At 36.9% G+C, this 13,964-nt stretch overlaps 1 protein-coding gene across 1 annotated transcript; it reads left to right on the forward strand.

Moving 5' to 3' along the window:
- The first annotated feature begins 283 nt into the window (after positions 1-283).
- Positions 284-13,840, forward strand: tdrd7a (tudor domain containing 7 a). The gene is made up of 18 exons (XM_079420928.1): positions 284-362; positions 2,122-2,329; positions 2,719-2,863; positions 3,387-3,546; positions 3,614-3,693; positions 4,175-4,353; positions 7,867-8,282; positions 8,491-8,754; positions 8,862-9,048; positions 9,119-9,230; positions 9,477-9,679; positions 9,796-9,930; positions 10,020-10,103; positions 11,207-11,341; positions 11,582-11,692; positions 11,789-12,219; positions 12,335-12,495; positions 13,118-13,840. Exons 2-18 carry the CDS (start codon positions 2,123-2,125, stop codon positions 13,336-13,338), a joined length of 3,231 nt encoding a protein of 1,076 aa, XP_079277054.1. The 5' UTR covers positions 284-362; position 2,122; the 3' UTR covers positions 13,339-13,840.
- The last annotated feature ends 124 nt before the right edge of the window (positions 13,841-13,964 follow it).

Here is a 13,964-nt window from a genome sequence, read left to right on the forward strand (position 1 = left end):
CATGGTATGAGTTTTATTCATCACTTTTGCCTTCATCACCTTAACAGAGGAAGATTATCCATTTTAATAGGTGTTCACAATATTAAATGCTGAAGAACAATTTTCTACTATGGCTGACTGGCCCTTTATTCAAGCCTATTCAAGGACTTTGGAATTTATTTATTGATTGATTTGCTAAGTATATAACAGAATAGTAGGCTAAATCACGTACATGTATTCATCATGGTTAATTTTTATTTTATTTTATTTCTGTCTGACATTTGACCTCAGTCCTTTTTCCGATGACGTATGACGTAGATGAGTGATAGCAAGCGCACGCGCACGCGATATTACGGCTAAATTAGACAAAATAAGACATTCAGGTGAGTTTTGTTATCAAAACTTCGATTGATAATATTTTGGAGATTTTTTTATGATTTAGGAATGAGATATGTATTTACAAGCCAAAACAAACAGAATAATTAAGTTAAATCAATTATGTCGTTTGTTTAGCTAGTTAATTAACGTGACTGTCTGAGATGAAGTTTAGCCTTCCAGTCTTCCCGCCTGTCTTCTTCCTGATATTTGAGTTATTAAATGCTCACGTTTTCCATAAATGTACGGTTATTTTTACTGATAGTCCAGCTTTAAAATGTTAAACATTGTAGGCTGCGTTTTTGAGACAATGTAGGATGGAGAAAAGTCAAGGATAACACATTTAACAAGCATCAACCGAGAAACAAGTTCATCTCAGATGTAAAATCTTTCAAGTAGAATACATGACAACTTGTTTTAATGTAATATGTGACCCTGGACCACAAAATCAGTCATAAAGGTTTATATCTAGATTTAGAAACCCTTTTTTATTTTAATTGTTTTATCTATTTTATAGGTTTACCCTTGATGATTATATAATCTGAAAGCTGAATAAATAAGCTTTCCATTGATATATGGGTTGCTAGGATAGGATCATATTTATCTGAGATACAACTATTTGAAAATCTGGAATCTGAGGGTGCAAAAAAAATCTATATATATATTGAGAAAATCACCTTTAAATTTGTCCAAATGCAGTTCTTAGCAATGCATATTACTTATCAAAAATTAAGTTTTGATATGTTTATGGTAGGACATTTACAAAACATCTTTATGGAACATGATCTTTATTTACTTAATATCCTAGTGATTTTTGGCATAAAAGAAAAATTTATCATTTTTACCCATATGACCCTGTATTGTTGGCTATTGTTTCAAATATACCTGTGCTACTTATAACCGGTTCTGTGGTCCAGGATCACATATGTGTATTTATGCTATTTTCATATATTACAAAGGACAAAAAGTGAAAACCCACAATAACAACAACGTGTGCAATCATTATTTAAGGTTCATGAGAAAAAATTACTTTTTAATATCAGGAAGTTTTACTATGGTTACTATATTTGACCTGAACATAATGTGATATTTCCTTTATGAAACGTGATGTGATGGCATTGGGATTAACTCTTGACTTTTTGTACATTTTGGGCACTTTGTTGTTATATTAGCTCTAAACATTAAGTAATTACCATAATTATTAGGGCTGGGTAAAAAATATCGATTCTCCGATTTTAATCGATCTTCAGTTTAACGCAACGATATCGATTCGGGAAATCCCCGAATCGATTCTTAATGCGCGTGCTTCACGTAAGAGGATATGAATATTCACCTCTCGTCCTGAAGGTGTCAACATCTTTCGAATTGCTCCACTAAAAAAACAACAACTGTGTGCACCCTATTATTAATGTAGATGTGTATTTCAGTAATAAACTTAAGTAGGAGAGTTTCAGTTACCAGCATTTATATCAAAATATGGATCCCATGTCTGCAAAACTAACATTTTAAATGAAATATTGATAGCTAATCGATATCGAATCGAAACCATAGAAATAAGAATCGAATCGAATCGCAGAATTGGTCACAATACCCAGCCCTAATAATTATAACTAGCTATAAACCTTCAAAGCATTTTTGGGTGGCTTTTACTCGGAGTCTGAATGTGTCTGTGATGCCCAAAATGCTGTATAGTTTGACAGCTCAGTAATTTACAAAAATGGTGTCTGTTATGTGTCTTCATTAGATTGACTTTGTGTTTGAGTGCAGGATGAGTGACGTGGAGTTGGTGAAGAAGATGCTGCGAGCTGTTCTTCAGAGCAGTAAGCACGGTGTGGCCATGACCCGTCTGCAGGGAGATTATCGGGCTCTGACAGGAGAGGTGATCCCTTACCGGAAGTTTGGACACGGCAGTCTAGAGAGTTTTTTGCGCAGCATTCCTGGTGTGGTGCGGCTTGAACGCTCCAGTGCTGGAGAGGTGATGTTTTCAGTTAATCTGGTGATGCACCACAAACCTTCATATGTTTTGGTAGATAATATTGTGTAGTATTCTATGTATTTGTAGCATAATATATATCAACAAATAGAGAAGGTAGTAGCGCCAAACACTTGTCCAAAAGTCCAATAGATCCAAAAAATACAAAAGTTTATAGACAAAGGAGAGCCACACTCATCCAAACAGTCCAAAAAGGCTTATATCATTTATTACTCAGAGGTCACTAAATAGTGCAAAAAAGTGCAAAGGTCCTTTAAAATTTTTTAAAAGTAAATTAAAACATGTAATCACAGTCAAGTTTTTGATTACTCTGTTTACCATCATGCCAGCACCAAGCAATAATATGATGGACTTTATTTGTATGTTTGTAGGTCACGTGTTTTGCTGGTGTGTGTGAGGAGACGGCACACATCGCACAGCTGGTCGCCCGGCAGAAGAATGTAAAGAAGTCGGGCTGCTCTAAATTACTGAACTTTCAAATGAGAGCGAAGTCTTCATCTCTGTTTTCACATAACGGTAACGTGCACAAACACACACAAACAAAAATCCAGAGTGAAAGAGCTACTGTTTGACTGATATCACATCATTTTCATGGTTAGTTTAGAAGAAAAACATGTGCTAAATTAATATATATATATATAAATGTAACTTATATTATTCTGCAATTAGCAAATCAACAGTGTACATTTTAAAATGAACTTGAGCTTAAATTGTGTGAGGTACAAACCGGTTTTTAGATATTCTTGGTAGTGACAAAAAATTAAAATGGTTTTTAGTTGTCTTTTTGAAGTATATTTTAACACACGTCACCTTTTAACCACATTAGTCTACATGCCTATAATGGTCCTTATGAAAGGTTTTATTGCTGTACTTTAGCCCACCAAGCTTGTCTGTATATGTGTGCTAAGTATATCTGTGCCAGTCAGTCACAATTACATGCTATTTCTACGAACTGTTTACCATCCTGCACTCTGTTATGCAGCCCATTCGAGGTATGTGGTTGTTTATTGATATGGTTTAACTGTTTTGGTCTTCGCAGTCAAACCTCGCTTGTCTCTGCGGCAACCGGGCCACATGACTCATCCTGCTCGAAGCTCTGCATCCAAGTCTAGTTTTTACCCTAACCAGCGGCAGATTTATAGTACTGATCTCCCCTCCTCCCGAGTTCCTACTCGGCAACTCAACAGGAAGTCCCCAGGGTGAGTGACGTGAGACAAAACATTCTCAATACATTCATCCCAACACTTACACTGTATGTGATTTTAGGTTAGAGGGGAAAACATTTTCACCCAGCAAGGTCAATACGGAGATAAAGACTCAGCCTTATAAGACCAGTGGGACACCAGGTAAATCTGTGCCATTTAAAAAATCTTTGTTTTTCCTGTCCTTCAGCTTGTCCTCATGACAATTGCAAAGTTGGATCAGATATAATATGTTGTTTAAACCGTAGCCTGAAAAATAAACTTATTACTAAATCTAATGCTTAAACTATTTTCTGCCTTGCAAGTGATGATAAAGGAATGAGTGCTGAAGGAATGAGTCCTAAAAGCTGGAAAGTCATGGATCTGTAGTTTAGTTTGCATATACCCTACTTCTGGTGATTATATTTATTTGTCACAGAGCATATTTTTTTGTTGTTGCAATAATCCAGAAGCCAAATTGGCTTTTTGTCGAGGGAAACAAGGTGATGCTAACTTTTGGGTTGGCCTTAAAAAAAATCATCACTGCAGCACTCTGTTTTCTTTCAGGATGTACTCATTTTGTTATCTCTGTTTTTGATATTCAGTCAACTTGAGTTTGGTATTTGATTGTGTGTTGTTTCTTTAGCTCCGCAAAAGCCTGTAAACAGTGCTGATGTTGAGGTGGTTCAGGGTCGAATTAAACAGCTTTTGCAGAAGTACTGCAGTGGAGTCTGGCTGTCAAAAATCCCTCAGCTCTATAAGAATATGTTCCAGGAAGAGCTCCATATGCACAAAGAAGTGGAGACATGGACGCACATCTGCACTGTGAGAGAAATAAAATACACAAACACATGCTGACTACTAAAATTAATCAACCTATCTGCTCAAATTTAAATAAGATCTTGATCAGTGTTATCAATAACTAAATCTACTAAAACTTTTTTGTTAGTTAAAATAAAACTTGAATAAATTTATATATTATATGAAAAAACTTAAAGGGGTGGTTGACAGTTTTTTTTTCTAGGCTTGATTGTGTTTATGGGGTGCAGTCCAGAGGTGGGTAGAGTACCCAAAAACTGTACTCAAGTAAAAGTAAAAGTACTTCTAGAAATATTTACTCAAGTAAAAGTAAAAGTAATCGTCTGAATAGTTACTTGAGTAAGAGTAAAAAAGTATTGGATAAAAAACTACTCAAGTAGTTAGTTACTAGTTACTTTGGATCATATAGGTACTGAATATAGTCTATTTTTATTTAGATATATAGATTACATTTATGTAATGTGTATGTGTATACACACACACACACACACACACAGCCATTCAAAATATATATATATATTTTAATGTAATTTATTTCAGTGATGCAGATCAGAATTTTCATCAGCTTTTACCCCAGTCTTCAGAGTCACATAATCCGTCAGAAATCATGTTGATTTATTATCAGTGCTGCTCTTTTTAGCTTTCTATTCATCAAAGAATACTGAACAAAATGTCACAGGTTCCAAAAAATATTAAGCAGCAAAACTGTTTCCAACACTGGTAATAAATCGATATATTATAATGATTTCTGAAGGATCATATGACTCCGAAAACTGGAGTAACAGCTGATGAAAATTCTGATTTGCATCACTGAATTAAATTATATTTTAAAGTAAATTAATTATGTATTATCCTATAACCTCTGCCACTGAAACCTCTGAAAACACCTCACATGACTGCTCTGAACATAACGAAACAAATGTATATTGACGGATCTTCTGTTCTGCAAAATGTAAACAAATGTAGCCTATATTTTTGCAAGGGTAAATATTGTAAAAATATGAATATTAATTGTGTCTAGAACAGGCCGCGCGCCGCTGCGCAGAGCTAACGCGAGTTACGCGAGTGTTCATTTCATACTCTGTGACAGCTTATTTAATGTATAAATGATACATTGTATTTAATGTAAGGTACATGTACAACAAACTGGTAATGTCATAGTGGTATCGTGGCCTATACCTGTGGAACAGTAGACAGCACACGCGGTGTTCATCTAATAAAAGATCTTTATATAGCTCTAGCAAACAAGCCTTTGCAGATTTGCTTTCAACTGACTGTAGATCCAAAGCCACGTCTTCAGCGCTCTTGATGTTCATAAACTCTCTGTTATCTGAGTGAGAACCGCTTCAGAGACTGAAGGGAACTGAACAAATCATTCAAACGGATTCACGAACCGATTCACTGGTTAGATAAAGCCTTTAAACAGAATCGACTCAAAAGAATGAATCATTCGCGAACGGGCATCGTTCATTGCCCAGAGAAAAGTAGACGGCGCGTTTGGAATAAACTGAAGCATTTTTAACTTGTATTGCATTAAGATACAGTAACGAGAGGAGAGTCGCCCACAGTAACGAAGTAAAAGTACCGTTTTTTCTCTAAAAATATACTTGAGTAAGAGTAAAAGTACCCATTTTAAAATATACTCTAAAAGTATTAGTTACCCAAAAAATGTACTCAAGTAAATGTAACGAAGTAAATGTAACTCGTTACTACCCACCTCTGGTGCAGTCTAACATGTGTTCATACTTCGTTTAAAAAAAAAAAACACATTATTTTTCACATAATTTACCTTTATTCCACACGGCTCCTTCCCTTCTTTGATAAACGCACTGATCATTAAGCGATGGGCTCAGATTGGTTGTGTGTAGATGGTCCAGTGTGTTGTGATTAGCTAAACCGCCTCTAGTGTGCGTCTAAACATCCCGCCCCTCAGCTCAGCGGCATGTGCTCTGATTGTATTGTAAACAATGGTGTCGTCTATATTGCTTAGCAATTTGAGCCCGATTGACAGCAACATTACACGCTAACTAACTTTAAAAAAGTGAAATCGCAATCAACCACCCCTTTAAAAAGAGGGAGAAATGTTGAGCACTAAAATGACTAGTCTCACGTAGCCAGATCTCAGACTGATGGCTGAAGGTCTGGAATGTATTGTAGCTTTCATTGGCCAAGGCCCGCCCATGAGGCCGTTTGACCGACATGCCAAACAACCAATCACAGTTAATTTCATTTAGCATCACGTTTCGGGGCGTGGAAATGTCGCCACAATAACAAACCGGTGTGTGAAACTCTCGGATGTATTTTAAAGATTCTATGCTGCAAACTTTAAATATTTCACATACTTTTGAAAATCCAGCGTTTATTGACCCTGATAAGCATTCGTCGTCACATTTGTAAGCACGATGGCGTTCTTCTTTCGTGAAGGGGTTTGGCGCCACGGCATCCGGTTTCCCGGCGGACCGAAAATAAACGCGACACTCGCGTCTCCCGGAAATCCGGTTTAATTCAACCAGTCAGATGACGACTTCGACATTCCTGAAGTGTTTCCAGAAAAGTGTGCCATATGCATCAGACGTTTAGCCAACAGTCCGTGGGCGTCGTGACGTCTGAGGCTGAGACTATAAAATTACTAACTGGAAATTAATGAAAACTCAAGCTAAACAAAAAATAAAACTGAAATTAAAATAAATCAAAACTAAATAAATACTGAATATAAAGAAGAAGAAAAAATGTGACCCTGGACCACAAAACCAGTCATAATAAAAATTGAACACTATAAATGTATACCTGAAAGCAGAATAAATTTATAAATTTTAAATAAATTAAAAATAAGCTGAATAAATAAGCTTTCCATTGATGTATGGTTTGTTAGGATGGGACAATATTTAGCCGAGATACAAACATTTTGAAAATCTGGAATCTGAGGGTGCAAAAAAAAAATAATATTGAGAAAATTGCCTTTAAATCTGTCCAAATGAAGTTCTTAGCCATGTATATTACTAATCAAAAATGAAGTTTTAATATATTTACGGTAGGAAATTTACAAAATATCTTCATGGAACATTAATATCCTAATGATTTTTGGCATAAAAGAATAAAACAATTATTATAATTTTGACCCATACAGTGTATTTTTGGCAATTGCTACAAATATACCTATGCTACTTAAGGTCCAGGGTCACAAATGACAAAATGATTCATTCACAAAACGATAAATTTAATCAAAATGAAAACTGAAAATAAAAATAATAAAAGATGATTTTATATACAGTACTTAATAGTACGTAAATATTACTCAAATAACAATGTTTTTTATACACTCATGCTGACTCAATAATATATAATGTCTTTATATGGTGGGCTGTGGTCACTATAAACCATCATTTTATGGAGAAGAACTAAACAGGATGAATGAATTATTACAATTTACACTTTTCGGTGAACTATTCCTTTGTTATAAAGTTCTTGGCTTATATGGTATATGGTGCTTTACGTTTTCTTTTTCAATTATCTCCTTAGGTTGAAAAGCCAGGCAGCAATAACATAGTTGACCGTCTGGTGTATCCTGTTGTGGAACCTGCCCCAAAACCAAGCACTGCTGTAGCTCCATGCAAGCAGTCTCCTAACGCAAAACAGTCAACACCTGCCCAGCAAACTACCCACATCTTCAGAACTCTTGCCATTAACATTCCTCCTACAGCCCAGAAATCCCAGCCACCTTTAAGCCCAACGTCGCCCAATTCCACCAAGCTGGATTTCAATCTCCCTGAAACACCCAAAGCTCACCCTCACTCACCCATCACCCCTCCTTCCACTCCACCTTCTCACCAGCCTCTCACTCCAGAGACCAAGCAGAAGCTGCGGCAGCTGCTCAATAAATACAGCCATGGCCTGTGGGCTCATGCACTTCCACAACTTTTCCAGGAGGCCTTTGGGTACTTTTGACCTCTATCACTTTTGACCAATTTAATGCATCTTTATTGAATAAAAGTACTAATTTCTTTAAAAACATGACATGCTTTTGACAGACATGCTTTCGATCATTTCTAGCTGTCAATTTGTACTATAATGTATGAGAGAGTACCGCAGTGCTTATTTTTCCCAGTGAAAGTTTTTTTTTTTTTTTCCTGTCTTGTCTCTCAGGTGCGTGTTTCCACAGTATGTGCTGGAGGATCTGTCTCTGTTGGCGGATACATGTATGGTTGAGTACCCCATGCCAGACAATCGAAAGAGAGCCATACTGTATGCACTTCCATGCCAGGTGCAGACACAGCCTCGTCCTCGCCCACCACCGCTGGTTTTGCTCTACACTGGGAACCCACGTGTACCTCCTCTGATGATCCCAACAACAGAGTTCCTTTCCGTTTTGGTGATGGAGGTCAGCAGCACAGACAATATTGTTCTCAGGTAGAGCTCACAAAACCAATATTTTACTAGATACAAGATTCCTCTCCAGTTCTGTATCATTTGGATTATTTAAGGTTGTGGATTCATGATGGTTACTTATTTTTCAGGTTTGTTGGGGAAGGCTACTCTAAAGCTCTGGAGGTGTTGGAGGAGACCATGCTACAATTCTATAATACAGTTGGAGCTGGACTTTGTCTTCTCTCCCCAAAAATTGGACAACTGGTGGCAGTTGCCATAGAGGAAGATGCAGTACTGAGAGCTCAGGTCCACCTGGTCACAGAGGACACTGTGAAGGTATCAGAGTCTGTGTATTAGACAAAGTCATCTTGCATTAGATGTAATTCATACTTTTCCCTTTTCGTAGGTGTACTGTGTGGATCACGGGTTCTTTGAGGTAGTCAGCAGGAAGAAGATACTACAACTGAGGGATCAGTTCCTGACTCTTCCCTTCCAGGCAACCACGTGCCAACTTGCAGGTAATATTCATCAGTGACTTTTGTGCATATGTGAGTATGGAAACTTAAACTGTTAATTTTTTATTCCATAACAGAAAAAACTAAAATGTGAGATTTAAACTTAGAATTATGAGGAGTCTGAATTGTGAGAGAGAAAGTCGCGATCACCTTTTTATGTTTTTAGGTTGTGGTGAAAGTAAGCTTCCATATGTGTGAGAGTAATATGTGATGTAATTTTGTGTTCACTTTCACGGTCTTGAATGTTAGGTTTGGAGCTGTTCAGTACAGATGGAGTAGTTCTGAAGACTCTAGAGTCATTAGCTGTTGGCCGAACACTAGTGGTTGAGATTTTGGAGCGAGAGGACACACCGATTATTGTGCTGTATGACACTTCTGAGAACGAGGATGTGAATGTGAATGCTGTATGCTTGAAAGCCCTGCAGGATAAGTCAATGGAGAATCCTCTGCAGGTCTATCAGAATTATATAAAATCGCATGAATATTCAATTGCTGCACATTTTCAGAAAATAATTTTTATAATTACAAAATGAATAAATAATAATGCCCCTCTCCTCCATTTATTCAGGTGAACAGCGTGTACACAAATGTATGCGTGACAAATGTGTGCTCTGATGGCAGTATTTACTGTCAGTTGCCTTCTCGAGGTCAAGCCAAACTCAAAGACATCATGGACAAGATTGAAGCACACTTCATCTCTCAGGTAAAATAGTTCAGTTCAGTTTTTTTAGGCTTCTGTTAGGAGGTGTAAATGATTGCCAGAGCATTAAATGTCTCTTATGTGTTTCTAAGTTAACATGGGAGCTGTTGGTGTCCAAACCGTTCTGCGGGAAAGTGTGCCTAGCTAAATACAAAGGCAAATGGGCAAGAGCAGAGGTGAGAAGACTGTCTACTCTATCCCTTCATCCACACATTTAAACCGGCATTTGTTCAGTGACAATTGGGGCTGCACAATATATTGAAATAATGCTGAATATCAAATTAGAGTGAAGCGTGGCACTGTGTTAATTTACACGTGCTCCTCTTGATATGATGTTCAGAGGCTCGGTTCACAGTTCTCGGTTCTGGAGTTGGTCACTTATAATGTGCATTTTAAACTCAAGAGTGTGAAACCTATTTTGCTAGATTTGTATTGGGAAGCATTTTTCTACCTGCTGACAACAATTGAGAAGCTTTAAGGGCTTCGTGTGGTTTTCCACCAAAATAAGCTTAACTGTTTAACTTGAAAATGAAGAATGTTAATGTTAGAAGTTAATATTAGTATTGGAATTTTGCAGATGTATTTCACAGTGTGATTATGTGATATGTATTTTTTGTTTGTTAATCAAAATAACTGTCATAATTATCACAAGGAATGGTCAAAAACAGTGGAAATGTGTCTTCTGATAAATGGAAAGATTGTTTTAAGGTTTGAATTGGTTCCTGTAAGAATGTACCCAAGTATGAACACCCATATTTTTCAAGTTAATTCCATAGTTCAGACCTAAAAGGATGGTTTGCACTCTAAGTCTTCTGATTAAAATTCATTGTTCAGCCATTTTTTTCATTGTTCAGACTAGTGCTGTCAAACAATTAATCGCGTCCAATATAAAAGTTTTTGTTTACATAATTATGTACGTGTACTGCGTATATTTATTATGTGTATATATAAATACACAAACATACAGTATATATTTTGGAAATATTTTAATGTATATACATTTATACATTCATATTCTTATATTTTATATTATATTTAATAAACAACATTTTTCTTAAATATACACATGCATGTGTTTGTATTTATATATACAATAATATACAGTGTACACATTATGTAAACAAACTTTTATTTTGGATGCGATTAATCGTTTGACAGCACTAGTTCAGACATTTTTCATTTTTTTTTATTTTACACAAATTTACCTCAGTCATTCTAGACAAATAAAGCCATTCATATTTTCATTGCTTACATGAATGTGTGTTGCATCTGTGTATAGATCATTAACCTTCATGGCAGTCAAGTGTTGGACATCCTGTTTTTGGATCTGGGACTTCCTGCTTCTCTGGAGGTTAGTGAGCTCAGAGAGATCCCACCAATCTACCTCAAAGAGCTCATCACCATACCACCTCAGGTACATGCATAGATGCCTCGGTCAGTTTCTTGCATATTTGTTTCCATTCATGCTCATCGCTTGCCACAAGTGTGCAGGTCACTTGTTTCAGTTGCATCATGAATCAAGCAGTGACTTTTTTCCCCTTGTGTTTGACTAATAACTCTTTTTGCATGTAGTGAGTGTTTTTGGACCATGTTTACTTTGCAGCATTGCATTAGTCTGTTTTATGAATGAAAGTAAATGTTTCTGGCTCTGTAGGCTATAAAGTGTATTTTGGAGGAATTGAATGCAGATGGGAGTGTTTGGCCTCCTGAAGCTGTTCTGTGGTTGAGAGAGACGGTCCTCAACGAAGTCCCCAGTTGCATGAAGGTCTTGCATATTCAGTTATTGTTAACTGAAAAATGTATTTTCATTTTTGACTTTCTTGCTCTAAATTTTCCATTTGTTGGCATGTTTGTTGTTTAGATAGTGAAGCTTGATGAGACCAGGACTGTGCATATCTACCTTTTCGCTGGTAATGGAGCCCAGGACCTTCAGAGCAGTGTTAACCATCAGCTTGCCTCTTGTCCATTCTGGCAGCGGGATATCCACTTCAGCAAGATCACCAGGGTTTCTGAACCTATCCTGCCTGAGGCAGGGGACAGCCCCCATACAGCTCCTGCACAGTCTAATGCCCTCACACTGCCCCCTCGGCTGGACTTACCAGTGGTTGGGCAAAACATGGATGTGTTTGTGTCGGTTGCATGCCACCCCGGGCACTTTGTGCTGCAACCGTGGCAGGATCTGTACAAGCTGGTGGTGCTGATGGGAGAAATGATCCTGTTCTACAACAAACAGGAAGTAACCCAAATCAACATCCAGAAGAATAATGTCTACGCTGCCAAGATCGATAACAAGTGAGATATAAGTGGCATTTGAGGAGTATGCTTCCTCACCCTTCTGTGCAATAAATCATTTTCTGCCTTTTTTTCTTCATTCTCCCTTTGTCTTATAACCTCTTTTTATTTATAGTTGGCATCGTGTTTTGGTAAAGGGCGTCTTAGCCAATGGCTTGGTCTCTGTGTATGAGTTGGATTATGGGAAGTACGAGTTGATCAACTATTCCCAGCTCCAGCCACTCATTGATGAGTTCAGACAGTTGCCGTTCCAGGGAATTTTTGCTCAGCTGGCTGGTAAGAGAGAAGCCAAATGGAATTAAAACAAATTATTTAATCTTGATTATCTGTCATCCTTTTACTAATATTTGATATACATCTTTGCTCTGAAAGGGTTATTTGTCTCTTAGAATAGCCATATATTTCAGCAAAATGCCTGTTGGCAAGTAGAGTAAAAATGGAAGTACAGTAAAAATCTAGCAAAAGTAGCCTTTTTTACTTAACACAAGAAATAATATTTTACTTTATGTATACACCAGTAGAGCAGATTAAAAGTAACAAATATTAATATTTCACTGGAGTTTTTTTTTTTTTTTTTTTGCTAATAATTACCACACAGAATCAGTGATGTGATTGTAGAATCAGTGATTTCAAATAAAAATCAGTTTTTATTTGAAACTAATCATGACAATTTTTTGCTTGCATAGTCATCAGTATGTTTAACAACCAAATATAAATGTTAGAAAAAAAAGTAAAAAAAAAAAAAAATTCACAATACTGAGTCTGTTTTATGTCGTCAACCAAAGTATCAAATATATTGTAAATATCTGATGCATCACCCAGCCCCATTGCAAAATTCCTCAAAACGGATCAGTATCTGTAGATGCTTCTGATTTGCATGTGAAATGTTTGTTTTCAGGTGTCAAGCAAGGGGTCTGGGCTGAGGAAGCTTCTATGGTGTTCCGGAACCATGTTGAGAAGAAGCCGCTGGTGGCTCAGATCGAGTCGGTTGAGGAGGGGGAATGGCCCTGGGAGCGCAAAATCTCTGTCTACCTAGTGGACACCACACTGGAGGACAATGACATCTGGATCCACAACATTATGGTGGAGTTTTTAGATGAGATCAACAGAGCAGCTTGAGACTGTCACAACTTCCCTTTCCTAGAACCATGCTGAAACTGAGCTTTAAAGAAATCTAGAATTCAAGAGCATTAACTCTAGATGTGTTTGGTGGGTCATTTTACTCATGCATGGTCAAGAATTGTTTCAGTTATCGTTCTGCGTGCCATAGAAAAGGGATTTCTTTACTTGTTTTTGCTGTTATGATAAATAATACTTCTAATAATATGCCATTCCCAAAATTAACTCGTTAATACCTGTGCAACCTTCCTTTCTGTGTCTTTACAATAGGGCCATTTGTCTAAGTAATTTGATTTTTATGTGTGTATTGTGTGAGACACCACTGCTTGTAGTGTTTATACTGTTATTGATTTTTGCACTGGTTTGTTTGCAGTCTTATTGTGTGTTTTCTAATCAGAAAATGGCCTAATTGTAAAAGAACATTTGCTTTCAAATGCTCAGGTTTGTTTTATTTCCAAGTTAACATTTGGTTCGGAGAATTAAAAAGACAACAAGAAGAGACACTTGGGTGACTGTCATTTGTCTTTGCAACTTGATATCGGGAAAAATGTAGCCGTGAGTTTTGTGACCCATGCAATTCTCTGATTGGTGGGCTTGAGGTTTGGCGTCATTTGATTGGCAGGTCT

This window comes from Barbus barbus, assembly GCF_936440315.1.
Source record: "Barbus barbus genome assembly, chromosome: 7".
Classification (NCBI taxonomy): Eukaryota; Metazoa; Chordata; class Actinopteri; order Cypriniformes; family Cyprinidae; genus Barbus; species Barbus barbus.

Excerpts from the sequence above, each read along its gene's own strand:
- tdrd7a (XM_079420928.1), top strand. The coding sequence starts at position 2,123 with ATGAGTGACGTGGAGTTGGTGAAGAAGATGCTGCGAGCTGTTCTTCAG. Across the intron at positions 4,354-7,866 it reads CATGGACGCACATCTGCACT|GTTGAAAAGCCAGGCAGCAA; the intron begins GTGAGAGAAATA and ends TTATCTCCTTAG. Across the intron at positions 12,496-13,117 it reads AATTTTTGCTCAGCTGGCTG|GTGTCAAGCAAGGGGTCTGG; the intron begins GTAAGAGAGAAG and ends GTTTGTTTTCAG.